The 27760-nt window shown below is 54.1% G+C and overlaps 9 protein-coding genes across 9 annotated transcripts; 4 read left to right on the top strand and 5 right to left on the bottom strand.

Annotated features, from left to right (window-relative positions):
• Positions 1-279: 279 nt before the first annotated feature.
• CORC01_04543 (uncharacterized protein) lies at positions 280-2224 on the top strand (the record flags this gene model as incomplete). The annotated part of the gene is made up of 2 exons (XM_022616190.1): positions 280-475; positions 534-2224. The coding sequence occupies 2 exons, from the start codon at positions 280-282 to the stop codon at positions 2222-2224; spliced, it is 1887 nt and encodes a 628-aa protein (XP_022477279.1).
• An 857-nt stretch (positions 2225-3081) lies between these two features.
• On the top strand, positions 3082-3792 carry CORC01_04542 (isochorismatase; the record flags this gene model as incomplete). The annotated part of the gene is made up of 2 exons (XM_022616189.1): positions 3082-3125; positions 3222-3792. 2 exons carry the CDS (start codon positions 3082-3084, stop codon positions 3790-3792), a joined length of 615 nt encoding a protein of 204 aa, XP_022477278.1.
• A 160-nt stretch (positions 3793-3952) lies between these two features.
• On the bottom strand, positions 3953-5826 carry CORC01_04541 (hydroxyethylthiazole kinase; the record flags this gene model as incomplete). Its single annotated transcript, XM_022616188.1, has 3 exons — positions 3953-5144; positions 5269-5404; positions 5541-5826. The coding sequence occupies 3 exons, from the start codon at positions 5824-5826 to the stop codon at positions 3953-3955; spliced, it is 1614 nt and encodes a 537-aa protein (XP_022477277.1).
• Positions 5827-6699: 873 nt separating this feature from the next.
• On the bottom strand, positions 6700-9071 carry CORC01_04540 (uncharacterized protein; the record flags this gene model as incomplete). Its single annotated transcript, XM_022616187.1, has 5 exons — positions 6700-7376; positions 7451-7728; positions 7799-8035; positions 8114-8887; positions 8968-9071. The coding sequence occupies 5 exons, from the start codon at positions 9069-9071 to the stop codon at positions 6700-6702; spliced, it is 2070 nt and encodes a 689-aa protein (XP_022477276.1).
• An 827-nt stretch (positions 9072-9898) lies between these two features.
• Positions 9899-11850, bottom strand: CORC01_04539 (5-aminolevulinate synthase; the record flags this gene model as incomplete). Its single annotated transcript, XM_022616186.1, has 2 exons — positions 9899-11427; positions 11484-11850. The coding sequence occupies 2 exons, from the start codon at positions 11848-11850 to the stop codon at positions 9899-9901; spliced, it is 1896 nt and encodes a 631-aa protein (XP_022477275.1).
• A 1884-nt stretch (positions 11851-13734) lies between these two features.
• Positions 13735-19547, bottom strand: CORC01_04538 (SNF2 super family protein; the record flags this gene model as incomplete). The annotated part of the gene is made up of 3 exons (XM_022616185.1): positions 13735-14004; positions 14108-14611; positions 14664-19547. 3 exons carry the CDS (start codon positions 19545-19547, stop codon positions 13735-13737), a joined length of 5658 nt encoding a protein of 1885 aa, XP_022477274.1.
• A 1766-nt stretch (positions 19548-21313) lies between these two features.
• Positions 21314-23061, top strand: CORC01_04537 (glutathione synthetase; the record flags this gene model as incomplete). Its single annotated transcript, XM_022616184.1, has 4 exons — positions 21314-21621; positions 21706-21781; positions 21829-21977; positions 22035-23061. 4 exons carry the CDS (start codon positions 21314-21316, stop codon positions 23059-23061), a joined length of 1560 nt encoding a protein of 519 aa, XP_022477273.1.
• Positions 23062-23448: 387 nt separating this feature from the next.
• CORC01_04536 (single-strand binding protein family) lies at positions 23449-24042 on the bottom strand (the record flags this gene model as incomplete). Its single annotated transcript, XM_022616183.1, has 3 exons — positions 23449-23501; positions 23577-23665; positions 23762-24042. The coding sequence occupies 3 exons, from the start codon at positions 24040-24042 to the stop codon at positions 23449-23451; spliced, it is 423 nt and encodes a 140-aa protein (XP_022477272.1).
• Positions 24043-25428: 1386 nt separating this feature from the next.
• On the top strand, positions 25429-26604 carry CORC01_04535 (pheromone receptor; the record flags this gene model as incomplete). The annotated part of the gene is made up of 3 exons (XM_022616182.1): positions 25429-25863; positions 25933-26050; positions 26114-26604. 3 exons carry the CDS (start codon positions 25429-25431, stop codon positions 26602-26604), a joined length of 1044 nt encoding a protein of 347 aa, XP_022477271.1.
• Positions 26605-27760: the final 1156 nt, after the last annotated feature.

Below are 27760 nucleotides of genomic sequence, written 5' to 3'. Positions count from 1 at the left end.
GATCGAGGTCGGAAGAGCCCACAGCCTTCCTCGACCCGTCATTCAAACGCGCCTGGACTCGACACAGAAACCCATGGGCGTGAACACCTACCTGAACGATCCTTCCAACGGCTTTGTCGATAGCCCCACTGGCGCTCCAATTCGATCACCCTTTGATCCGTATACACTCGCTTGCCGTTGTCTGTCGCTCATACACTCTGCCGACCTACGCACCCAACTTCCCTTGAGTTTATTCGGTTCGCGAGCACTACACTGAGCTCCACGCGGTTGCCCTCGGGAATGGATCAACGGTTCCCAATCACCCGCGACGACCTCTTCAACATCCAGATGGATTTGAAGCAAATCCAACTGGTTCAGAGTAATCAGGGTGAGAGACTTATAAGACTCGAAAGGCGCCAGGAACAAGATGCGAGCCTCAAGTCCGTGTGGCAACAGCACCCTTTTCCTGGCGTCCTAGCCGGAACTCCGCAGCAAGGTAATTCTAGGTTCTCTCTGTGTGTATGATTGCCTTTTGCTAACGTTCCACTTCGAAGGGCCGACTCACGTCTCACCCAACGACATGTTTGATGATTTTGATGAGCAAGGCCAGCATCTGCTGAGCTCCCTTCATCTAGGACCTGCTGAGGAAGAGCCTACTCGTCGGGGCGCTGCTTCCCGAGCCAACAGCGTACGTTTCGACGAAAGTGCATTGCGAGGAGCAGATTGGTCTAGTCAGAGCAATCGCCACTCTGGGGAATTCGGACCTCCCCGACCAACTAGCGGGTTGATGATGGAGCGATCTTTGTCCCACAAGTCGGATGGACGCCACAGTTCTGCCGGCCACTCCGTTCACTCATTTCACTCTGTGGCATCTGGCAGGGCGAGCAGCTTGGGGCTGGATACCAACTTCATGGTCAGCAGTCATGAAGACGACTCTCCGATAGACATGCCGGAGCCTCCGCCGGGCCTCTTCTTCCTGGGTTCCGTCCCGACCATCATCCGATGTTGGCTTACAACGAGCTTCGCGCACGACACAGTCTTATACGCTGATCTGTGTACGGGCTCTCAGAAATCTGTGGTGGATTATTCTGTCCTCAAGGAGCTCGACTTGTTGGACGACATTCAACATGACATGGATGGCATCTACAAAGTTCGACTCCCTGTATACCTGGTCGAAGCCACTGTTTCCGAACGCAGCAGCCGATCGTCGAGTCCGGGACATTCAATGCCCTGCCTCATCGCAACCTTTGAGGTATCCGGCATGGAGCAATCTGAAGGCGCCGAACCTAAAAGGGGCATCCAGATCTTCATTGGCAGCGACACCCTCAGAGCTCATCAGGCCGACATTCTCCTATCCCAGAACCGCATGTGTCTCTATGGCAGCGAGCGTGAGAAGTTATCTGTTCCTTTCGTGCGCCCAGAGGACGAAGCTGCTTTCAAGCACATAAGTACAATCAACTTCATCCCCGAGAAGCCCCGACTCAACGCCAACGCAGCGCCTTTTGTGTCTGGAGACCCACGACCTCAAGCCCCCGCAACGCAAAGTGCATTGGAGAGCAGCATATCTAGCATGCAGCATGAAGATGCCGAGTCACAAGGGCCACTCTCACCCATGGACAATCACTCTGTACCCAACAAGTCGATTGGAGCAAGCAACCTGTCTGAAAGTGGCGGGGAGAGTGAAAGGCATGGCAAGGACAACGCCAGCGGGTCCGAATCTGGGGCAAGGGAGTATTCCACGGCGCAAAACAGCTCGGTCAGCGGAGAGGGAAATCGGCGTGAGTCTGCCGGCGGCATCTGGGGCTCTTGGCGCCAGGGTACTTCAGCAAATGGCGCCGAGAACGGGCAACGGGAAGCAAATGGCCCGCTCAGCGGATATCAGCCCGCCGGGCGCGGAAGCCGGAACATGAAGGTGTTGAAGCCCCTGAAATCGGGTTCATCATCCTCTGCCCGAACTGGAGCAGCTTACGAGCCGCCGCCAGCACCCAGAACGAGTGGAGAGCATCGACGCAAAAGCCAGGTCAACGCAGTGGCAGAGAGCAACCCGCCGACCAACGTCCGCTGGGAACCCAAGAGGTCAATCAGCAACACCACGATCGGCAGCGCCACGGAAGCCAAGGCCCAACGCGAGACGAAGAACGCGGGGCCAGCTTTGCCGCGGTCGGCGAATCCCATCGGTGGTGCCTCGGCTTTCTCCTGGATGAACCCGGCCGGCAAGGCGAAGCCCACGGCAACGGCAGAGTGAATGAAGTGGAGAGAACGCACAGCCCCGGCGGCACTGGACGTGAATGTGGCCGAACATGGCCAGAGCATTAATCTTCTTTTCCTTTGCTTTTACAAGATGGCTCCCTCCAGCATGAAGAGGTGAGATGGAAGGCTTCAAAACAACGTAAGTTAGGCCGACTATTAGGTAGCCAGGCAGTGGCGCAGGACAGATGGGTCTCACGACACAAAGGCTAGAAAAGTCCGCCCCGCGGCGGAAATTAAATAACAAAAATCTATGAGTTCACATAACGGTGTGCAATGTTCTCTGGCCATGCCAAAACTTGATCAGCAATCAGGAAGCCCAAAGCGTTAGCTGCATCGAGGATCTTCTTTGTTCCACCTCTGTGGGCCAAAGTCCAGAAAGTGATTAAAGTTGATGCCGGCTCTGCAGTTCTCCATTTTGCAGTTATTCGACCAACCAGACGATGATTGCCAGTACCATTCCTATGTTGCAAGCAGAAACGCAGGTTTGTTGGTTTGCGCTCGCCATGAGCAGCGCGCTTCGAGGTCATATACCTCCCTAGTTCTCATTGCAGTGTCTAAGGAGGCCCCGTCCGGCGCTAGGTACCCCACTTCGATGCGCTCCACGATCCGGTTCCCCGCACTGCTCCAACGCCGAGGGTGACATGCCGAGTCCTAAGCTCCGAGTCGCGGAATGAACGAAACCTTTGTAATGAACTGACCTTTGGATCTATTGATGACCTGGATTGAACTTCCTTTTCCCCAAAAGACATGTTGATTGCGAGAACTGTTCAGATATATATGCCCTTTGTCCAATTGTCCCAACCTCGACCGACCTGGCTCTTGCTCCGACCCCGCTTCTTGACGACCGCGATCATGCCCGGCACAGCGAATCGCCGCCTGCAACGGCCGGTCATTTTGTGCGTCGATGCTTCCCTCCTGCCCCTAGATATCCCTACACTTTATGCAAAGAAGATTTTCCGTTAACAAAAGAGTTGTTTCTCCCTGTTTCCCAGCGTCTGCGATCTCCAAGACAAGTTCCGCAACGCAATCTTTGAGTTCGACAAGGTCGTCAAGACAATCTCCAAGCTCCTCCGCGCCGCCGAGACTCTCGAGATCCCCGTCTACACGACGACCCAGAACCGCGCCCGCCTCGGCGACACGGTCACGGAGCTCGCGCCCTTCCTCCAAGAATCGGAGCGCGTGCGCCCGCCCGTGGACAAGACCAAGTTCAGCATGTGGGTTCCCGAGATCGCAGCGCAGTTTGAGGGAAAGGGCGGACACGAGGTGCTGATTGTGGGGATTGAATCGCACATTTGCGTCACGCAGACGGCGCTGGATCTGTTGGCCGGGGGTCACAGGGTGTATGTGCTGGCGGACGGGGTGAGCAGCTGTAACCGCGAGGAGGTGCCGATTGCGCTGGCGAGGTTGAGGCACGAGGGTGTTGTTGTCACGACGAGTGAGAGCATTATTTACGAGATGATGGGGGATGCGGCGAGGCCCGAGTTTAAGAGTATTGTTGGGCTGGTCAAGGATACGGGGAAGGATACCAAGGAGGTTTTGCAGGCCTTGGCGCCCAAGATTTAGAGTCGGGGGGGGGGGGTTTGGTTCGACAGAGTCTGGTTATAGACACATACCTCTACAAAGATTTGGGAGCCTTGAATGTTGGTTTAAATACAAGCCTTTTCTTTTTTATGTCCATATCCCAGATTCAGCGAGGCAGACTAAATGGTCTGATCGAGTCCCTTTACGCAACGTCCACGGCCTTGACTTTGGCCCCTTGCAACCACTTCAAATCCCCCTCAACCGTCAACCGCCTTACCCTCGCAAGCTCATCAAGAAACGCCGGCACAAACGTTCCAGGACCCTGGACATCTGGGCGAACAGCAGCCCACTCGGCCGCAATCTCAAAGTGCAACAACCCCGCCACGACAGCGAGCAGCTTATCGTGCCCCGACGCCGACACCGCCAGCATAGCCGACACCGTCGTGCCCAGCACGCACCCGGTCCCCGTGACCTGGCCCAGCAGCTCGTGCCCGTTGTCCACGGAAAACGTGCGGGTCCCGTCCGAGACGTAATCCGTCTTGCCCGTCATCAGCACCACGTTCCTCTCCCGCCTCGCCAGGTCTCGCACCAGCGCGGCCTTTTGCGCGGGGCCCAGCGTCGACGACGAGTCGACCCCCTTTTGCTGCTCCTGCACCTCCCCCCCGCCGTAGACGGTGGCGATCTCGCCCTCGTTGCCCTTGATCAGGTCCAGGTACCCGCCCGCCAGGATCGTCTTGACGGCGTTTCGGCGGATCGAGGTGGCGCCCGCGCCGACGGGGTCAAAGACGACGGGCCTGCGGGCGGCGTTGTAGGCCGCCAGGGCCTTGAGGTAGTTTTGGATGCCGTCGGGGGTGACGGTGCCCATGTTGATGACGAGGCTGCCGCCCAGGCGGGCGAGGTCGGGGGCTTCCTCGCCGTAGTTTGCCATGATGGGGGAGGCGCCGACGGCGAGGGCGACGTTTGCGGCAAAGTTTTGGACGACGAGGTTGGTCATGTTGTGGGAGAGCGGGGAGGTTTCCGCGACGGACTTGATGACGTCGGGTACGAGGGCGAGGAGCGGCTCGACGGCTCCGAGAGCGGCATCGCTGGAGGAGGAGGAGGGTTTGGGGGTTGTTTGATACGACGCGCTGGTCTTGACGAGCTCGAGGAGGCGGCGGGACTCGCTTTCCGGGTCCGGGGCGGCGACGATGGCGCTGACGAGGGCGACGCCGTCGAGGGCTGCTGCGGGGGACGCTGAGGTGACGGCGGACTGGTAGAGGACGCGCTGGATGTTGTCGGGCTTGATGCCGCCGATGCAGACGGTCTTGACGCGGGGGAGGTGGCCTGCCCAGGAGAGCTGGGTGAGGATGGTGCGGAGACCCGCGGTGCCGATGATGTGTTTTGTGTTTTCTTTGCTGGATGGGTGAGGGTGGTGTTAGTTCAGATGGGTAGTGAGGAAACAAGGACCATGGGGTGAGCAGTTGGCTACAACACGGGGTGGTGACTTTGTAGAATTGAGAGACTGAGAAGAGAACATACGTCGAGGTAGCAAAGACGGTGCCGATGCCAAGATAATCTGCTCCATCCTCGCAAGCCTTGAGGGCCTCGTCAACGGTGCTGGCCGTTACCCCGATGATGGCGTCGGGGCCAAGGATCTTTCTCGCGGCGGTGAGTTCTAGTTGGACGTCAGTCAGGCCATGTCTTGAAGCGTTATAGATATCTACACATAATATGTGTATACACAAGGGGGCAATCGAGTGTTGAGTGAAGAGAGAAATAAGACGAAGAAAGGATTGAAAAAAGCAACGCACCCATATCATCCTGGCCGATGTGCACGCCCTCACACCCAACAGCGAGGGCGACGTCCACACGATCGTTGATGAGCAGCGGCACGCCGGCGGCGCGGCAGATGCCGTGCAGCTTATTCGCGTTGGCGACGAGCTCGCCCGTGTCGCTCGTCTTGTCGCGGTACTGCACGACGGTGACGCCGCCCCGGACGGCGGCCGCGACGACGGAGGACAGGTCACGGTCGCCGAGGATGGCGGGGGTGGAGTCGGTGACGAGGTAGAGGGAATAGTCCACTGTTGGTTTCGGCATTGTTGGGCTTGGGGAGTAATATGACCTCTCGTTTGGGGGGAAGGGGGGTTTGCGTCGAAGGGAAAGGGCACAAAAAAAGCAAGCCAGAGATCGGATCAGGGCCGGTTGAGGGAATATTAGACCGGGGGTGGTGGGATGGACTGCGGATGAGGTTCCTTGGATCGGCGCCGGTTTTTTTCCAGCGTGTAAATGCGGATACAAGCGGCCGAGGACGGACGGCCGCGATCCGATGGCGCCGATGGCGCTGCGGGACGCGGGTTGCGGTGGGGGTCGGTGATGACATCAACTAGTTTATTTGACCTATGGCAGAAGAATTGGCGTTCATGATGCCATCTGATTTGGGGTCCGTTGCATCAAAGATTACATATAAACACACCACGCTTCAAGAGACTGCTTCGCTCGCAAACACCCTAACGGGTTTCCGAAAGGGAATAGAACACGATTGTGATTCCTTATCAAGACAAGTCTTCGCAGTTCTTGGCATCGTCCCAAAGTTTGTACAATTGCTTGAGAGATTTCAAATAAAAAATTACCATATGTCCTAAGTATACAACAACAAGAAGATTCAAATCCCGGGTGAACCAGCTAAACTCCGCAGGCCAAATTTGAAACCTGCCTCTCGACTTGACCTCCAAGTAGTGGGCAACCCCTTCCCGCATTCCCTCCTCTCGGATAGATAGTAGTCAAGAGATGGCCCGTTGATCTGGCACCACACTCATTCAAAGAGAGTTCCTTCCTGTCCATGTCATTCATTCATCACATTCATATGCGTCAGTCCTTTACGGTCCTCCGCCGGTGGTGGCACACATCATCTCCCCAACGGTCGTCTGCAGAAACGAAATAGGCCCGCAGTCCTCTTACACCAACAAGCCCTCAAGTAGCAGTCCAGTCCATGGACGGGAACATACTCCCGATATCCCAGGTCTCGGGATCTTCGCCAGGCACACCGGCCCAAAACGACGCATCCAGATCCCTTATCATGGCCTGCGTGCCGTCCGACAAGTTGGCGGGAAGCTGGATCGGCTCCTGGATCGCCGGTTTCGATTTTAACCCGCAGAGCTCGCCCTTGACAATATCCTTGAAATACCGCAGCATCTCCGTGAGTCTCAGAAATGGGTCAGTGACTTTTGGGCCCGGCACATCCGTCGCCTCTTCTCCTGCCGCTGCCGTCGCCCTCCTAAACTTCCCGCTTCGATGCGCCACAAATACCTCCAGATGCGCGACCTGGCTCTCGACAACCCCGCCGAGGTCCAGGTGCTTCTGCACCAGCGGCAAGTCCCAGCCGGGCACCTGGTCCAGCGTCATGAGCTTGAGGCACACGATGAAGACGTAGAGAAAATCCGAGGAGCTCAGACAAGTAAAGCGCGGCTGCAGGCTGAGGTGATTCCGCGGGAAGCGAATCTCTAAAAAGTACTTTACGGCGCTGCAGCAGCCCCATAGGAGCTCGAGGCGTTCCGTCAGCGAGATGAAGGACGCCGGGCCCTGGGGTTCTGGTATGCCGATTTCGTAGAGGAGGACTTCGGCGATGCTGATGTGGGCGAGAAGGCCAACTATTTTCCGTCACGCATCCGTCAATTAAAAACTGCACGTGGCTCTTCACGGTTGCGAGGCTGTAACGACTTACCATTATCCTTGAGATGCTGCGGCAGCGACGTCTTGAAAATATCAAGCTGCTGCTGGAACGACTGCACGACCATTGTCAGGGGCAGCTGCAGCGACTGGAAACTCGTGCTCTCCGCCCCGAGCGTAAGTGAAATTGTCTGCGCGAGCTGCTGAATCTTGAAAAGGTGAACCAGAAGCGCATCACTATGGTATTCTGCGACCTCCTCGATTTGTCTGCAGCAGGACTCCAGATAGGTCGTGTTCATGAATGCGTCAGGCCGCTTATTCGTCGTGAAGACGCTTCCTTATAGTCAGCCAATCTCTAGTTCATCTCTCTGAATTGAAATAGCCAAAAAAAAAAGTCACTCACAGCGTGTTCAGGTAGTAACACCCGGCAAAAGCCCTCATCAGCTCCAGCTGCGCCGAAATCTGCTCCTTGGTCTGCACCTTTTTGGCTTCGTTCTCCGGGTTCCGGAAGCTGATGGAAATCCCCTTGCCCCTTTCGCCCAGTTGCATCGGGCTGTCCTTGAATCCCAGACTGATGCACATTGACCTCGCCAGAAAGAGGAAATTCGTAAGCTGATAGCTGTTGATGTTGTAGTGATACCTGCGCCCGCCCTCTCAGGTTAGCCATCAAATCCCTCTCGTCATCAATATTCACTCAGGGCAAGCAAAGTCCATTTACCAGGCAATCAAAAGCTGCAAGCCCTGCAGCACATCCAAACTCTTCTTGGCCTTCATAAACGCAGCCTGCACGATTGCCTGCAACAGTTCCTCTCCCAACAAAACCTGCTTCGTTGCGTCCAAGTGGGACGCCGCCATCATGATGCCCTTCCACAGGAACGGTCTCTCCGCTGCCAACTGCGCCGCGTTCATGTTGGGAGGGACAATCACAAAGGGGTACAGCGGCTGCATGTCGTCCAAGAAGGTCCGGAGCATTTTACTATGCTCATTATTCAACGGCCAGGGCGACTCCGTCCTCGTCCTGGTCCCCGTCCCCGTCTTCGCCGGGCCGTCGGCCTGGCTGCTCCCGACCGTGTGGTGGTCGTCCGCCGTCGAGGTGCTCGGCGCCGGGGACGTGTCCGACCAAACCCCTCCGTCGCTGGTAACTGCCTCCTCCGGTGGGAAGAGGTGGTCGCAGTTGATCGGGATCTTGGCCGATGCCGGTGCAATACTGCCGCTCGGCGGGAGCGGAGAGTTGGCGCTTCCCACGACGGTCCCATTGGCAACAGTGCTTGCTGCCACGGTGCCGTTGCCGCCGCTCCCGCCGCTCCCGCCAACACCACCACTACCACCAACACCAACGCCGCCACCTCCACCATGCTGCGTCGCGCTCAGCTGCGTCGTCAACTCACTCAGCCTCTTCTCCAGCTCAGCGACCTTGGTGGGCTTAGGTTCCTTCTTCACCCTAGGCGGCGCAGGGGTCTGCAAACCGCACGGCTTCCGGAGCCGGTGGCATCTAAATAAATGTCTTGTCAGATCCCGTCTCGTACGGAAAAAGAGAGTTGGCGATTCGCGGATACGAAGACGACGACATACCGTTCACACTTGTTACTTCCATCCGGTCCCGAGATGCATCTCGCCTTGGCCTTGGCGCAGGTAGTACAGGCTCGCGGGCCTTTGGTCTTGTGGTCAATGTCCATTTGGCACGTTTCTACCAACCTTGCTCATACGGGACGAAAGGTTGGGAAGAAGAGAAGAGCCAAATCCAAAGAGTAAATCAATGACATGAAACAACCCTTTTTCTTTCCGGGATTCAATTCGCGTCGTAAGCCGTCATTTGAGTTATTGCTTCATGACGGATCTCCTGGGTTCGTGTAAGTCACGGTGGACACACCCTCCCACCAATGGCATAGCCTAAAGAAGGCTTTCTCGAACGGAGACGGAGCAACTCTCTGTGTCCGCCTCCGTCGGAGTTGCTTAGTCAGACAAGCAAGACGCTCTTTGGGCTGGATCCGGCAGAGGTGTGGTGGCGCGACACACCGGATGCTGTGTTCATACGGTGTGCCTTCCCCCAGCTAACGGACACCGCGCAGACCCGCCTCGCCTGCCGGGTGAAAGTCGGGCTGCGCCATTCTTGCCGACGCGGAACGTCGCATTCGCAAAACTACCTATGCGATACCGAGTGTCAATCATGCATCATGTTTTCGGCCTTCTACATCGGACGGCTTTTTGAGGTTGCAATCACACATCACATTGTTACGCATTAACTAGTAACTTTAGGTGTTTGAGTAAGTACGTCAGTAGACGACATTCATATTGTAAACTATTGGTATTGCGACCAACACTGAGATCAGGTCATCGTGTAGACAAAAGATCTCAAATCGAAAGAGAACAGCTGGCCACGGGCGTGGTAAAAATCAATAAACTGTTGATCGCTCCAAAGAACGTGGTCTAGGTCCGATGAGCCCCCCTTTCAGATATCAACGTCAAATGGTGCTAGGTCAAATAACCAGCCAGAGAACGTAAATCAGATGGCAGAGCTCACGGCCTGACCGGTCGCCTTGGACTCACGCTCCAGCAGGGCCTCGACGAAGCCGTTGCTGATGTTTCCCGCGGCCTTGATCTCCTTCGCAGCCTGCTCGATGCCAAGCTGGTTGTCGGTCCACAGGGGCTCCTCAGGCGCGGCGTCAGCCTCCCCGACGCCAATGAAGCCGCCCTCGGCAGCCCACTCGGAAGTGCGCTTGATGCCAAGCTTGGTCCAGATCTCGTCGAGGGCTTGGACCAGCTGGTCGCGGTACTCCTTCTTGTGGCCAGGGGTAGGCGTGACGCGCAGTCTCTCCTGCCCAACGGGGACTGTGGGGTAGTTAATCGACTGCACGTAGATCTGGTAGTCCTGGAGCAACATATCCGATGCCTGCTTAGCAAGCTCGGCGTTGCCAACCAGGATAGGGATGATGTGGGAGGGGTTGGGAATGACGGGAATATCGCGGTCGTTCAGAGCCTCCTTCACCGCGCGGGTGTGGAGCTGCTGAAGGCGGCGGTCACCGTCATACTCCATCTGGTACTCAATGGCCGTCTTTGCGCCGGCCATGGTCGCGGGTGGGAGTGACGTGGTGAAAATGAATCCAGGGGCGAGGGAGCGGATCATGTCGACGAGCTTGGCGCTACCGGCAATGTAGCCGCCAACGCATCCGTAAGCTTTTCCAAGGGTACCAGTGATGATGTCAATACGATCCATGATGCTGCCCTTGGGGCGGCCCTGCTGATGCGCTTCAAAGTCCAAGTGCTCTGCGACACCAGCGCCGTGCGGGCCATACATGCCCACAGCATGGACTTCGTCGAGGAATGTGATGGCGCCGTACTTCTCGGCCAAATCGCAAATCTCCTCGATGGGACCAATCGATCCGCACATGCTGTATACCGACTCAAAAGCAATCAGCTTGGGCACGTGAAGCGGCAGCGAAGCCAGCTTGGCCTCGAGGTCCGCAACATCATTGTGCTTGAAGACAATCTTCTTCGTTCCGGAATGACGAATACCCTGAATCATGGACGCGTGGTTCAGACTATCAGACAAAATGACACACTCGGGCATCTTGCTACCCAAAGTTGCCAGAGTGGCATCGTTCGCCACATAGCATGAGCTGAAGACGAGAGCGGCCTCCTTGGCATGAAGTTTGGCAACGGTGCCTTCTAACTCGACAGCGTGCTTGTTGTGTCCAGAGATATTTCTCGTGCCACCAGCACCGGCGCCATACTCGTCCAGGGTCTCGTGCATCGATTTGAGGACGTGGGAGTTGCGGCCCATTCCGAGGTAATCGTTAGCACACCAGACTGTCACCTTCTCTTCCTTTCCAGCCATATGAGCGCGGGGGAACTCCTTGGCAAGACGGTTGATGTTGTTGAAGTAGCGGTATGACTTGTCCTTGTGCTTCTTCTCCAGCTCGGCGTTGTAGTAGGCCTCATAGTTGAACTTGGCCTTGGAGGCGTCCGAATTGCCCATGCCGACATGGGAAGTAGCGCTCTGACGAACGGCTGGCATGCCGGGAGGGACTTGAGCTACGTCGAGGGTCAGCCGAGGGAGGTTCCTCTTCTTCACACTGTGGTTTCCGTACCTTTATTCAGCAAGGGAGCATCGACGGCCCGGGCATCCTTGCTGCGGCTGGTGTGGATATTCGCGCGACCAGGCTTGGAATTGGTGCTGAGAGCGCGGATACCAGCGACAGAGGAGTTTCCCATCTTGGCCGGGCGTCCATGGCCGTACTGAGCAGATTGGACTGTCAGAGCCTTGCCCATGACGGGGCAGCGGTGGGCGAGGAGCTGCAACTTGGACATGGTCCCGCCGCAAGGAGAGACAGCCGTCTGGGGCGCCGCCTGAATGGCATGAGGGCGGGCCGAGGTAGACAGCGCGCGCAGTTTGGCGGGCGAGGCCGACTTCAGGAAAGGGCACATGGCCTTGGACTGACGAAGAGCAGCCTCCATTTTATTGACGGCGGCAGGTATTCGAACGGCGTTTTCGTGTTGTTGAGGGTTTGTTCGGAGCAGACGGTGCGACTCTCGATTTGTTGTGCGTTGTAGAATTCGGTGTGGCGATTCAAAGCGCGACGTACATGTGAGGTCAGCGGGTTGCCAGTGAAAAGTGGTCAGCGCTGAGGGACTGAACACAGGTCAATTGGTAGAAGAAGCGGTCGACTCTGGATCGACAATGACGGGATCCTGCTGGCAAGAGCAGAAAGAAGGGGAAGGGGAGAGGCTAAGCAGATGAGGAGAAACAGGAGGGAAGCGAAAAACGAGCAGATTCCCGGACAAGTCCTTTATTTTAGTGTCTCCGGTGAAGAGTCGCCATGACACCAATTCCAACCTGAAGGGCGCACTGGAGGGTAAGGTACCTAGTACAACCGGCCGCCCCGCCATCTGGCTGACCCCAGGACACCCTACTGCACCAGCGACTCGGCACAGGTGTGGTAGGTGCAGCCTGCGCAAGTTTGGGACTGTCGTGAGTGGTGGGCGGGTTCAGGCCGGCAGCCCGCCCCGAGATCCAATGTGCTCTAGGCGGTAGGATGGCGGGTGCCGCTGCATGCAATTCCATCCTCAGCGCCCCTCGGGCCAGAGAGAGTTGCTGTACTCAGGTACATCCAATCCCATCCCTGGGGCCGGGGTTGTAGGGCGTTGATGGTGGGGCACCTAAGTCTGCAAGTGGGGTCTCCGAATACCGAAAATCGGTGTTGCGACCAATCATCGCTCGTCTATAGCCAATTTCTCATAACATCTGATTGGTAGGCTTGCCAAAAGCCCTGCGCAAATGTGAAAGTGACCTGAGGTCAGTCTGGTCAGATCCCTTGTGTCCCCTTCTTATTTAATTCTCTTGGTAATAATGCCCCAGTTCGGTGTTTGTTGTCTGTCCTTTTTCCCATCGCCTGGCTCGAGATCCGCAGAATGGTCCTATGAAAATGTCAATTGTCTTCTTTGAAAACATCCACATGGTCTTCTTCAGGGCCCCTGCTCTTCTGGAAACACCGCTGTGGATCCTGCAAAATCGTACGAACATTTCGCCGGGGTCTTCCGAGACCGAACATGACAGAGTCCGTTCCGTGTAGGTACCTGGTAGCTTCCGCTTCCGGGACGCGTTGCTTCCAAGATCAAAAGGTGCAGCAGTGTGTACGAGGGTCTAAAACAAGGCATGCAAAGTAGAGTCCCAGGTGACATGGAAGCAAAGCCAAGTAAGCGACGAGACAAATTTGTAGCGCACTTGACTTTTATTCTCTTGGTTTCAGATTTGCAGCTGTTGTTACCTTTGGTCACTTGTCACATCGCCCGTGTCTCAACTGTACGCCTCTGATAATGGGCTGTCAGCGGAATATGCAATATGGAGTATGGGGCCAAGAGGAGCCTTTAGGGTACGCTGTCATCATTCGCCGAGTTTACTTGCAGTCACCTCAGCTTGTCCCATCCGACATCATTAATACGAGGTATACAGTCAGCCACAGGAAGTGAGACACGGAACTCTGCGGGCTCAACAACTAGTCGTTTGACCATCACTAGTTGCATCTACCACTCCGCGTAAGCCACAGCCTCTGAGTCTGATTCCCCCGAGGAACCTTGAGGGCGAACAGCTTGGTGTACGAAATCTCCGTGTTCATTTGCCTGCTTTTTGGCCTAAACGTCGATGCTCATATGACTCTTATACTGTCGTTAAGAGAGTCCTCCACGAGAAAAACAAACAACCTCGAAATGAACGCCTCAAAAAGGGTATCATAAAGCCAGCGTTGCAATGCCGTCAAACGCCCATGCCTGCCAAGATGCCTGAAAATGCTCCCTGAAAAAAGAACGACCTGAATGCCTTATCGCAAACGCCTACTTGCGCACTCACAAACCTGGCGCTGCCGATGCCGATGCTGATGCTGGTGCTGATGCTGGTGCTGATGCCGATGACGAGGACTCCCGTGTCCGCCGCTGGTCCCCCCATTTCCCTTCCTCAACAGCTTTGCTTGCCCAGGTGGGAAGCCTAGGCGCACGATGTCGCCTTGCTTCTGCGACTTCCTTGAGCAAATCCAAATCGTCGTCGTCTTCCCGGAAAGGATTCGTTCGGCGAACCATTGGTAAGGGTTTGGGTAGGTCGAAAACTGTCTGCGGGTGCTGTGGATCAAGTCGTTAGCTGCAAAAAGTTGCTGAACAAGTGAGTGCTGAAAGACGAAAACACAATTCCAGAGCAACGTAATGAGAGGCGTCGGGCTCATACTTTAGGCTCCTCAGTTATGCCTTGAACAAGTTTGAGTTTGTCGCGGAATTGGTGTTCCTCCAGCGCCATCAACTCGCTCAAGAGGTTATCGAGTCCGTCGATTGATGCGTGCGCAAGCTGGGACGGAGGGAAATGCCCTGTGAGGACTGCGGCTGCAAATCTGGAATTTCCCATCAAGGTGCACAGTTTCTTCATGTGCGATAAGTTGGGTAAGTCTCCTTCCTTCATTTCCAATCTCACGAGCCATGTCGAGCTTGCGATTTGATCAGACAGTATGTTCTTGTCCTCTTTGATCGCATTAGATACCACCGAGTCCGTTATCGTATCGAGTGACTCGAGGATTTTCTGCTTGAAATGCTGTTCCCAATCAATTCCGGGCCTCTTGGGCCTTTTCACCGCAGGGGATGAAAGTGAATTTTCTCCAGGCGGGAGAGTGACTTGTGCCTGCGGAGATCTGAAGAAGGTATTGGCACCAGCCATGGGCATGGGGGGAGCTACTCGAGACTGGTGTTCGGTCAGGTTAGCACTATTCACCCAACTATGGAATTGACTGTACCTCTACTGATTTCTGCTCGGTCGGCTGCTCAGTCGGCTGCTCAGCAGTTTGAACACTGGAACCGATACTGGCAGGCTGGGTTGGCTGTGAAGAAGGGGCAGCCTGTTGTGTCACTGCAGCGTCCACCTTGCTTGTAAGAGCACCAATACTCGGTGCAGGCACAGGCGTGATCTGCGGCGGGTTCATTGGGTCGGCCAAGACGTTCTTGATACCCTTCAGTGGGTTAGATGCCTGTCCTGCTTTGACGGTAGGCACATGAGGGATGTTTGGAAGTGGAATCGGTGTTTCGAGTGGTCTTGATGTTGGAGCGACACTGCTCTTGACTATACCGAATGCCTGGTTGACAATTTGCGGTACAAATGATGTTGCACCAACTAAGGCTGGAGCGCCAAGTCTAGCAATTCGTGCCAGCTCCATTTCGCGATACTTCTCTGGGTCGGTGTTGCGGATAGAGTTCATATAGACCTGGTCCTTCACATCTTTCAAGTCCTCAGGCGTTAAGATTTCGGACGTGTCTTCTTCTTCAAAGGTGTCCGTCATGACAATCGAGCGGATGCCCTGGGACATGTCCGGGTGGGTCAACAGGCTGTCGAGAACAATGTCCTTGCCAGCGAATGGACTGAGGTCTTCCTGAGGGGGCTCTTCGCGGGATTTCGTGTATTCGTTATCCTTCTTAGACCATCGTCTTGGGTTTTCGTTGTCCACAACGCGTGATGCCAATTGAGTTTTGAATACAGCTCTGTTGTGAAGCGCCTGTTCGTACGTTCCACCAGATATGAACTTGTAGACATATACCGGCCTTCGCTGACCAATGCGGTATGCTCGACCGACCGCTTGCTGCTCGTGAATGGGGTTGTACTTGAAGTCAAATATGACTACGCGACTGGCGCCGTGAATGTTGAGGCCGACTCCTCCGGCTGTTGTTGAAATGAGATACAATTGAGTATCTCCACTGTTGAAGTTCTTTACTTGTTGCTGTCTTCGATGGATCGGTGTAGTTCCATCCAGCCGAGAAACCTTTCTTCGCTGTTGCCGGAAAAGATTGTCCAGGTAATCTAGTGTTGGGATCGATTGTGAAAAGATGAGAACTTTCTCGTTTATCTTCTCGCACTGGTCCAGAATGGCGACAAGAAGCTGCACCTTCCACGATAAGGCAGGCGCAGGCACATCCTTTTCTCGCTGCAAGATTTTCAGGCCCTCACTGATGATTGTGCTGGTCAGAGTCAGGCTGGTCGACTCCTTCTTTTCCAGTTCCAAACGCTCATCCATAAGTCTCCTTTGCCAACAACGAGGGTGGTTGACGATGAGTCCAAAGTTAACGTTGGCACCAAGAGTCTTGATGCCTGGAACGTTCGCGTCGTTCTGGAGGGCGGCAGAAAAAGTGTCGTAGAGCTTAGCCTGGAGCGGCGTCACAGGTACAGTGAGTACGAATTCCATCTTTGGCGGAAGGTCATTTTTGAGACAGGATTTGACTGTTGCTCTGTTCGTCTTTGGTGCTACGGTAGCCTCCAACACAGCAAGTTGTTTCTTTGCCTTTCGATATTGACCTGCAGTGCTGTCCTCGTAGAGACCAGACTGGATTGGTTCGGCATAGTAGTCCTTGAATTCTGTTAGAGGACCCAAATAGTTGGGTGCAACCCAGTTGATCATGCAATAGAACTCTATCACGTTGTTTGCCAGGGGAGAACCAGTGAGTGCGATTCGTCGTTGAGTTCTGAACTTGGCGGCTGCCAAAGCTATTTTCGAGTCGGGGTTCTTCATTTTGTGAGCCTCATCCGCAACAACGAGGTTAGGGCTTTCTGTAAGGATTTGCGCAATCGACTTGGCCTCCACGGGCGTGAGCATCTCGTCCCCTGATGGATCGGCCAATCTCTTGAACATGTCGTAACCAATGATCATCACGCCGCCGGTTTTGTCCCAATCGCGGATTATGGGGGCCCGCTCCAGCACATTGACGACGGCTTCCAGTTTGTAGAAGTGGCCGAGAAGCCCTTCAGGAGCCCACATCAACAACTCATCCATCCAGTTGTCCACAAGCAAGGCCGGACATAGTACGAGAGTCTTAGACCGCCTCAGGTCCTTTGGAATCTGTGACCGAATAGATTCATCTTTCGATCGCGCGGCCTCGGCGATAGCAACAAGCAAAGTGATGACCTGCATGGTCTTGCCGAGTCCCATAGTGTGAGCCAGAAGACATCCCTGCCGCACTTTGGCGTCGTAGACGATCTGATTCCACAGGAAACGAACACCTTCAATCTGGTGGTCCTTGATGCGTTGGCCGATTTCGCCGTTAACGTAAATCAGCCCTTCGTCATCTTCCTTGGTTTCGTTGATAATGAGACGTGACTTGTCGCTCGAAATGGTGTCGGATGCGGCTAGCTTCCTGCGCAATTCTTTCCGTCGCTGCTCCTGCTCTTCTCTCCGGCGTCGGTCGCTTTCGCGAAGATCTTTGGCGGTCTGATCCATCGCTACCAAAGTCTTCCGTTTCTTAGACAGAGAATCTTCAATATCGTCGTCGCTGTGATCTGCCCAGGAGCGTCTGTCATCAACGCTTCCGCGCCGGTCGGAGCCGCTGGCTCGGGTGCCCTCTGAAAAGTTGGGTAGGATACCAGTTTTCACGAAATCGCAGAAATTTCCAAACTGATCTACTTTTGCCTTTATTTTCTTGACCTTTAATTTGTTGTTGAGCCTTCTGGTGATGGTATTGGCGGCCGCCGGCTTGCAGAGTGCGAAGACTCTGAATAGGCGGGCAATTACGGTGCCGAGCTCGACCGCACTCTCTGGGCCATGACTTCCAGGGGAGTCTTCTAGGGCTGTGATTACGAAGTCAGTCCAGATATCAGCGGGGGTCAGGGCCTGGATGATGAGGAAGAAAGCCTCTCTCCATCGTAGGGCTAGCCGCGATATGACACAGATCAGAAGTCGTTTGTTGTCTCCGTGAAGTCTCCACATCTTTGGTGCAATGTCCCCAATCTTTCCAGGCTGGTCGTATGGAGTCTCAAGCTGTTCCTGGGTTAGCGGTGGCTGCTCATTATCATCGCTTTCAGGAGCTGGTGATGCAAATGCCCAAGCATTTGGCGTGTCAGGCGTGACCAGAGATATGATATCCCTCTCAGGAAGCGCAAGCTCAGTCTCAAGTTCGGAGTCGACCATTGTCAAATCGATAATGCCATCGTCGGATTTCGTGTCGATTAGAGCATCGGCTGAATATTCGTCCTTGCGCAATCGCGGAGGAGTCTTGCTTTCCCGTGTTGAGACATCTTTGGGGTTGTCCAGATTCATTAGGCTTGCTGATCGTGACGCGACCAGCACGGGCGAACCCGCAATGCTCATCATGTCGTCAACGACAAAATCGTCTTCATCGTCGCCACTGGTGATGAGCTCTCCATCTTCGTCAGAGAGATCGGGTCTTGTAACTCTCATCGGCCGGGGCTTAGGCATCGTCAGCGGCCGGATAGGTTCGGGGCCTCGCAAGGTTTCGAGAAGCCACTTCTCAGCTTTCCGGTCCTCCACGCTACACTCAAGGCACCGTGCTTGTCTGCGCAGCTGATCTTCAGTGGGCCATTCATCTCGCTTGATCTCTCGACAAAGTTTGTCTATGCGGCTATTGAGAGCCTCGAGCCGAGACGTAGCACTCGCTATTTGTCGGACCAGACCATGACGGCGAGCCTTGTTCCAGAGGGTATTGGCCTTCCACTCTTTTTTGAGGAGCTTTCTCTCTTTCCAAGAATCTTCTATCCGCTGGATCTCCTCCTCTAATACACGTTCAACATCATCTGGCGTCAAGTGATGAGACTTGCGTTTCATTTCTTGGTGTCTCTCTTCTTCTTCATCCTCGATCGCGTCCCTTGTCTCCGTGTCATAACCGTCATCAACGTCGGAGTCGCCAAATAGAGGGAGAACCTCATCTTCCTCTTCAGGCTCCACAAAAGGAGATTCACCGTTCTGCATCAACCTCAGAGACTGGCTGTTCGTGCGCAAAAGTCGTTGTAACGCTCGGTGGACTTGCCGACTGTGTCCAGCAGGGACAAAATCCTTAGAACTGAAGAGAAAACTTCTGCCATCTTCATCTGCGGCGCTTCCACTTGGTACAAGACTCGACTTGGGGATTTCACGGCCGATAATGAGCGCATCGGGTCCAAAGTAAGCCCTCGCAGTGCCGTATCTTGAGATGAGCTCTTTTTCCACTGGTAGTGTCTTCCCACGGCTTCTGCTGGGAATCGCACTGGATGTAGGAGGCCATGCATTTGCGGTAACAGGGTTCCGGGAAAGAACAACATCGTCAGCTGCAGTACGGATGGGTGCGTTGCCAATTCCGGTGACAGCGGTCGTGATCAAAGTCGGCGCCATCTTCCTCTTCTTCTGAGGAGGTTCACTCGTCGGTTTGTCCGCATCGTCAACACCGGAGACTAATACATTTTGATCCGTGATGGCCTGCATTGGGACATCTTGGACCGTGGTGATCGTTGAGGGATGCTCCGTAGCACTAACATCCGGGGCTCCACGTTCCGGTTTGCTGTTCATTTGCACCTCCTGCGAGCTTTCTTGGCTGTCTGCCTCCTCTTTCGCCATTTCGGCCTTTTGCTGACGATAACCACGGCTATTCGACTTGAGATGGTTAATAGCTTTGACCATCGTCATCTTGTGGACGATCTTGACGACACCGAGGTCCCTGAGGAGACCATCGAGGGGTGGCATGACATCTTCGTAGGTAAGAAGCGTTTCACCGTCGATGTCATGCTCACGTAGTGCATTTGCGAGGGCCACCGGGTTGGGTCTCTTGCTCACGAGCTTCGGATGCCATGGCCGGTTTTCAGCGGTGCATAGCTCATGCACCAGCTGTTCGACGTCCCAGGTAAAGGGATCATCCTCATTGCCCTCCATGATGCCTGCCGCTTAGGACATGAGAATGGCTAGAAGACCAGGGATGGATCAGCACTAAACATAAGTACATGTTGAAAACACAGGATCTTAGCCATGTGGAACAAAGACAGACCAGATAGGATGAGTGAGGTTCAATGGAATTTGAAGCAATATGTGTAGGAAGATAGATTGTGTGAGAAAAAAGCGGGAAGCTCGAGAGGACTTGCGATACTATGGAGTCACCCAGAAAGTACAGCCCGCTGGCGAAAGATGCTGAGTGAAAGGTGCCAGGTTGAGACTTTGGGGGGAGTACCAAGTAGTGACCGACTTACGATGGAGTTTAGGGCTGCTAACTTTTGCCCCAAAGTGCATGAGTATTCTCAACCCTTGATTCCGTGTTCAAACGAATCGAGGACCACAGAGAAGACAACAAAGCCGAGATGGTTGCCTTTTTCCGAAAATCGAGGTGTGTCTTTGAAGCCTAGACTGTTCGAGGGGCCTCAACAAAGATGTGAACGTCCTTGTTCCAGCAAACAAAAACTTGATGACTGTGAACAAAACCACCTGCTGGGGAGGGCTTTCCAGCTGTGTAGTGAAGAAAGCCGTGAAGAAAGCCGTTGTAGGGAGAAGAGGAACGGAATGATCAGTCGAAATGGGGTTGTGATTTGACTCAGGTCATGTGCAAGCGCCTGGAAATAGGCGGTTTTAGTGTAGGGAATATACTGAAATCGAAGAGTGAGCGTAGGCATTGCCGCCGGGTTTTCTCTGCAGAATCACGGCGCGTAAGTTAGAGAAGTCGCGGAAGTCGCAATGGAAGCCCCACCTTCCATGATCAGGCAGGACGCCTTACCTGAGCTGACTTTAACTTAGACGCTGGGATTAATGCAATGTATCTTTCCGTACCTCTAGGTTACCTTAGTACAGATAAGGTAAGGTACCTATGGCGCCTAGGTAATAAAAATTCGAGTCGCTACCTTAGGTAGTCGACACGTGACCGCGTTTTCGGATTTAAGATAACGTAGGTCGCCTCTGGCTGGAGCAGCCAGAGCCCGGGATGGAGGGGTAATAAATGGCAGGCGTAAGGTAGAACATAGTTGACCCAGGCCCGGCTCCTCCAGACTACCTACCTGCTAACCCCGCCGTCAGAATATTTTGTTTGCAATTCACGACATATCTTGCCTCTAGAGAAACCAAGTAGAGAAGACTTCGGCATTGTGGCAGCTAAAGCCCACCATGAATATTTGAACGTCACATACCGATGATTGTGAAGATCCTTCAATCCTATCGCAGCCAAAAGTTAATGCTTGAAGTATTCTCCCCACTTAGACTGATCACGTCTTGTCTGCGTCGCACCTACCTTACCTTACCAGCTAAAGGTACAGTGAGGGTACTGGACAATTTGAATCCAGACCCAGAAGCTCGTGGTGGGGCAGCCGATTTCTCGTCCCTCCCCCGCCGAACATACCTCACCAAGGTCAACACTCGCTCCTCATCTGGTGATATCTCACTCTCACAAAACCCTCAATAGACTCAACAATTCATTCGAATTTTTTCTTGTCTCAAATTTGATTCAGACCTGTCTTCTTTCCCCGGCCGAAGACCTATCTTTCAAGGCCATCTATTACTGTTTCTGTCCGCAACCCAGTTCATCCACCTAGCTTGGCCAACAATTATTAATCACCAAGGCGCAACACTAAAACCGCCCAATTTAGGACCATAGTAGCCTACTGTAGTTGCTACCGGAGCTTCAGACTTGCCAGTCTCGCCTGGAAAGCTTCCTCAACAACATGGCGACTACAACGCTGACAAAGGAGCAGTACCCGCCCCGACTGTCCCAGTCGGAGCAAAACGCCCTCGTGCAGACCGTCAAGGACTGGGCTATTGGCAACGGCTTGTCAGTCAGGCCGCCTCCCGCCGTCGTGACGCCAGAGTCAGACCCCAAAGGTATTCTTGCTGTCAACGTGCCCGTTACGCTGTTCCCTAGTCCTTTCCCCAAGGGATGCTTCGAGCAGGCGAGATCCGTGCAAAAGACGTATAATGAGCTCTATGCCGCCATCAGTAGGGACGAGGAGTTTCTGAGTGCCATGGTGGATGAGTACGTTTTCAATCCCGCCTGACACCTGGTCACGCACCTGGTGAAGCCTGCAGAACTATGAAAATTGATTCTAACAGTGCGTAGGGTCAAGGGAGGCGACGACTTCATCAGCAAGTTATGGGATACCCATGTGCGTGTGAAGAAGGAAGGATATACTCAAGTAAGTGATTTATCAACGTGGAAGAGAATGAGACTAATGATGAACAGAGCCTCTCCTTGGGATTGTTCAGATCAGACTATCTTGTCCATCAGGATATCTCGTCAGGTGAACCTAAACGCCAGGTCAAGCAGGTCGAATTCAATACGATAGCTTCATCCTTTGGTGGTCTTTCATCCCGAACCTCGCTGCTCCATAAGTAATCACAATCTCCTACCTGATATAGAAGAGAAGCTCAGGAAACTTATGACGATAGATTCCTTTCCGTGGCAGAATACCCACTGCTGGATCGTCCCATCGAATCCGCGTCACTCGACCTGCCCGAGAACAAGAGCGTCCAGGGTCTCTCAAGCGGTATTCGCGCCGCGTTCAATGCCTACGGCCCGTCGGAGCTCGGCCACAAGAAGTGCGTCATCTTCGTCGTCCAGGGCGGCGAAAGGAACATCTTTGATCAGCGCCACCTTGAGTACGCCCTCGTCAACTCCGCCGACCCCGTCAACGTCTTCCGCGTCCCCGTCTCTGAGCTCCTGCAGCACACCGAGGTTGCCGACACCCCCAAGCGTCAGCTGCTGTACAAGCTGCCCCGGGACCCCTCCAAGGTCTTCGAGGTCGCCGTCGCGTACCTGAGATGCTGGTACGACCCGTCAGACTACCCGGACGAGAGCGCCTGGGAGGCCCGCTACCACCTCGAGAGGTCGTCTGCCATCAAGTGCCCCACCGTCCTGACCCAGCTGGCCGGCAGCAAGAAGATCCAACAGGTTCTGGCCACGCCGAGAGCAGCAGGATCCTCGCCTTCGGTTCTCGGGCGCTTCATCCCCGACGATTCTCCCAGCACTGCCGAGGTTTTCGAGACCTTTACCAACATTTTCCCGATGGACACCTCCGAGGCCGGGCTCAAGGCGCGCAAGATTGCGCAGGATCCCGAGCTGTGCAAGAGCTACGTCCTCAAGCCGCAGAGAGAAGGCGGCGGGAACAACCACTACCGCGAGGACATTCCCGAATTCTTGAAGAAGACTCCCGAGACGCACTGGGGCTCGTATATTTTGATGGAGTTGATCACACCGCCCAAGCAAGACAACATCATCCTCCGGAACGGCAACCTCGAAGAAGGCGGCGTCATCTGCGAGCTTGGCATTTACGGCACTACGGTGTGGAATCAGGGCACCGGGAAGGTGATTCACAATGAGGAGGCTGGCTATTTGCTCCGCACCAAGGGTGACACCAGCAATGAGGGGGGTGTGGCTGCGGGCTTTGGATGCATGGATAGCTGTACGCTCGTCTGAGGAGGGCAATTTGGCCCATTGAGGGTTACGAGTTTATAGAGCCGTTGAAATTCGACAAGCCGGTTCCCGTGCATATTGTATGCAACCGTTCGATTGGGCAAAAGGACTAAGCAGCAGGAGACCACGTGGCGCAAGATGCGTTTGAGGCGCAAGTGAGAGGAGCAACCCATGGTATCAATTATCGTCCTAGAAAGAGTTTTCGTACAGCACGCCTCAACCAGCCCATTTATCAGGTCATTTTACACAAAAAAGAAAACAAAGATCTCGATAGAGTGGAGAGAGAGAATGGCCAGTCAGGTCAGGATCTCTAAAGAGTACACTCGTCTTGCGTCGTTCGTAGATGGCAGAGAACTCCGTTTGTCGTATTGATAGCAATAGAGCGAACATTTACTCGCTGGCGTTGGTGCCAGTAAACGGGCGCTTGAGGACTTCAATGCTGCCTGTAGTTGATGTTAGGACGCCTCCGAACCCCCTTATATAAAAACAAACGTGTGCTAGAGAAGAAGGAGACGTACGGTGGATAACTCTCAGGGAGTTACGGGTCTTGCCCTCGGCATCTTGGTAGGTGCCGATGGTAGCATCGCCCTCGACATAGACTGTAGCTCTATATGTAAAGACACACATTAGCACTCTAGGCTCTTTTATCACTCGTTTCTCTTTCTCTCTCCAAGGTATCATCAGGTTTATCGTGCGTGCGTACCCCTTGGGCAAGGACTGGAGGAAGTCGCGACGGGGACCTTCGGGTTCGAAGCTAGTGACGCGGAACCAGCTGGTCTGGCGGTTTTCCTTGGAGCCGCTGTTGCTGGCGACGGCGTATCTGATGATCTCGCGGCCGGTGCTGGTGGGGACGAGCTCGGGGGTGTCGGCGAGGTTGCCGACGATGGTGATGCGGGCGAAGTTGTTGGAGGGGGTGGTGCTGAATGCGCGGGCGGCGATGCGCGGGGCGACGGCGGCGCGGCGGAAGAGGGCGGAGGCAGACATGTTTCGGTTTTGGGTGTGTAGCAAAAGGGACGTTTTGATTGAAGGAGCGGCGAAAAGGTGAGACGGAGGACAAAAAGGTGTAGCGAATGGGTGGTTGATGATGTGTCGAACTTGACGAGATGTTCGTTTCGGGGGGGGGGAGCTTATGGGCTGGTATGGGACCTATCGATTTCGTTCGCGGTGGGCGCGTTGCGTCGACGCGGTCCAGGGGCGCTACCGCAGCTTGCTGGGCTACAAAGTGGCTCGTGCATGCCACCTCAGGTCCCTTGACTTTTCGCATTGACCCCTGAAATTGGATGTCCTCTCATTCCTATATCGAAGCTACCTTATACCAGTTCGGAATATTCGCTAACCGGAAGCAGCTAGTAAGGATAAGGTAACAGCAGTAGGGACCCCCTTACCTAGGTAGTTCGCTTCTCATATCCATCTTCACCAATCTTCAAAGCTTCTATTTATTTGTTAACTCTTTACTTTTTCTTCAAGAACCTCGAGGGATCCTGAAATGAAATCGCTTCTGGCTTGGCCCCCTTCACTTTGGTTGCTCAAGTCAATGTACCCAGATGACTCTTGAGGCTATTATCTCTGCTTACTCATGTCTGAATCAAACGCTATTACGAGATGAAAATATCTGTTGCTAATTTGAGACTTGCTTCTGAATATCATGTTGTGGCTTATATCTGTCATGTTTGGCCATAGCCGTGACCACGACGAAAGAGAAGCACACAGGTCATTGCTCAAAGACGTAACCCATGTGTCGAAACGGGTGCCCATTTGCGGCTTACACCGAGTAAATATGAGGACCTCAAGCATCGAGGACGGCCAGGGAGATCTTCAGGAAGGGCTGTCTCCCATGCATTAGAGTGAGCTTGGCAATCGCGACTTGATATCGAGGTGGTGCGCCAGCTCCTTCTTCTGTTCTGCCATTCCTCTTGTCCATCAATTTTCCTTCTTGGACCAAGACTCGGCCATCTCTGGCACTTCCCATAAGAACCACTTGTTTTCCATGTCTCCCTACATCCCGCTCTCACTTCTGATTCGTTTCCCATTGGGTTCTCATTGACTAAACGTCTTCATCCTCCATCTCTATCACAGAATTTTTGAGGAGCTGGCTCCGGGTACACTCCAGATTTCCTGTTTGCTCTTTAACATCTTACCTGACACTTACTAATCTCTCATTATTCATCCGTGACTTTCTCAAGATACGCAAGCTGCTGGCCATCAATTCTACATCTACTACGTAGGCGCTGCTCTTCATGATCTGGGACGAAAGGCCGCAGTAAGAAACTCATCTTGTAGCAGGTCCGGTCACTCACAAGTAATCACCTAAGCACTGACGACGATGAGTAGCGTATCTTGCGAGATCCCCCAAGTACTCAGCCCATCGAGATGTCACCGATCCCAAACATACTATCAACGCGCAGCACACTCGCAATACCCTACCCGCCAACAGCGCCCTACACCACCCCATCTCTGACGGCCAACCTCATCTGCCGGGTAGTCCTTGGCATCCTCTCCAACATCGGCTGTCTCGTGCCCCTCAAAAACCTCTACCGCCACGGCGAGTTCGCCCCAGCCGTCTTCGTCGGCACAGTCATACTCATGAACTTCTCTACCGCCATCAATGCCCTCGTCTGGCGCAATGACAATGTGTACGAGTGGCTCCAGGGACAGATCTGGTGCGACATCCACGCCTACGTCTACCAGCCCCTGATCCCCCTCTACTCGACCTCGTGCCTCGCTATCACGCGGAATCTGGCGCAGCAGATGGGGTTGTCCCGGGCCACGCCTTTATCTACCCAGGAGAAACGCAGGAAGATGCTCGTGCAGGCGCTCATCATCTTCCCTATTCCGTTGCTACAGATGGGTCTGCTGTAACCTACTTCATCGCAGAGGTATTCCATCGCTACGCTGAGCGGCTGTATATGGAGCGGTCATGGCGACTGGGTCGTCTTTGTCTTCTTTCTGCTTCCAAATCCCATTCTGGCTCTTGCGGCGGGCTTCTACGCGGGTGAGTTACGGACAGACACCCCCCCACCCACTGGAAATCATTTCTACTCACTCCAACATACAGTCCTCACTTGGAAGCGCTACACACGTATCGAGCTGCTCACCCGGTCAACACTCATGTCAAACAGCTCCGCCGCCGCAAGAGCAAGCCGGACGAGATGGCGAATCTTCTCCGTGATGATCTGCGTCCTCGTCCTTTACATTCCCCTATACTGCTACCAAATCATAATCCAACTGAGGACCACCTTCATGTTCCAGACCTTTGACTTTGACAACATTCGAAAGAAGAATGACCCCCTGCCGTGGGATACGGTCCTTCTATACCCCCACAGCGGCCTTAGTTTCTTTCAGCTCAACCACCAATATCTAGTCATCGCGTCGGCGGTACCCATCTTTTTCTTCTCCGGTATGACGGAGGACATCATGAGGACCTATCGCAGTATATTGCTGAAGCTGGGCTGCGGTGGAATCTTCCGCGGACTCCGGAAAGATGCTGGTGCTTCAGGGGTAAGACCAAAGGGTCTGCAAGGAGAGTCGGTCGTTCAAAGAGTGTGAGTGCCCGACCCTTCCAAGTTCAGAGGGCCTAGATTCTGACTGTGCGTGCTTTTCTTTCCGCAGCTCTGCGTCGTTCAAAGTCAACGGTGAGACTTCTCAGAAGGACACACAGATCAGCCATGTTTCAACCACACGGGACTCGATATCTTCACCATCGTCCTATATGTGGTCCCAGGGATCATATAGTCCTGCCGCGGAAAGCAACTCGGATCCAATGGCACGGCATACCATCGAGCAGGGAGCAAGTCTTCTTCCGCCGCCCCGAAGCCATATCACGATTCGGCATAGCTGGTCCTGCGTGCCTCGACACTCCCCTCTGGATCAGTCAGCCTGTGACAATGAAGAACCCACAATCGCCACGCCGGCAGTGACTCACCTGTACGATCGATCATGGCTGGATGGGAGCCCTGATGAACGTGAGTTTGACCACGCAAGTCGGAGATCCTGGCTACCGTGTTTAACTCCGCAGTCGAGCCTTGGTACAATGATCCGACAACATTCTCAAGGGACATCCAACAACATGTGGGAGCTATCATCGTGAATTCGGCGGGAACATGATCCGAGGATTGGTCTTTCAAAATACTCAGGCATCTCGGCCACTTTTTCCATTCGACTGATAGGAATCTACACCAGGATGGCTTCTAATAACCTCTCCCTCCGTCCCCTCCCTTCCAGTGAGAGACGTTGCGGGCGTAATGCTAGCTATTTCGGGCACAATCCGCACAAGTCAGTCATGTAGCGGCCATGTTCATGATAAAAGAGTTGGCAAATTTTTGAGCGAATCAAGAGAGGGTGCCTCCTAGGTACACCTCATGAGGTCAGAGACAGGCCTGCGTAGAGAAGAAACGAGTTTTTAATGGCACATCAGGTATCTAAACAAATTATAGGGGCCTCCGGAGCTTAGCTGCTCCTCCTTCGTCATCCCGCATACAGACGGGTTCCCCCAACATCAGGATCGCTCCCATTTCGTACATTCTGGCATGAAAAACACGTTGGTCACCCAAAACGTGAACCCTGAAAAAGACGCGTAAGAAATCATTTGCTTCACATTTCGTGACTGTCCCAGCCAAGGGATCCTAAAACTCCGCGCCATGTCTTGGTATAAGGTAATAGTAGTAGTAGGGGGTGGGGACGGAAAAAAAGAGTAAAATAACCC

Source organism: Colletotrichum orchidophilum (assembly GCF_001831195.1).
Source record: "Colletotrichum orchidophilum strain IMI 309357 chromosome Unknown Scaffold_30.1, whole genome shotgun sequence".
In the NCBI taxonomy this organism is placed as follows: domain Eukaryota; kingdom Fungi; phylum Ascomycota; class Sordariomycetes; order Glomerellales; family Glomerellaceae; genus Colletotrichum; species Colletotrichum orchidophilum.
Note: the sequence above shows the minus strand (reverse complement) of the source record. Positions and strands in the feature narration are given on the sequence as shown.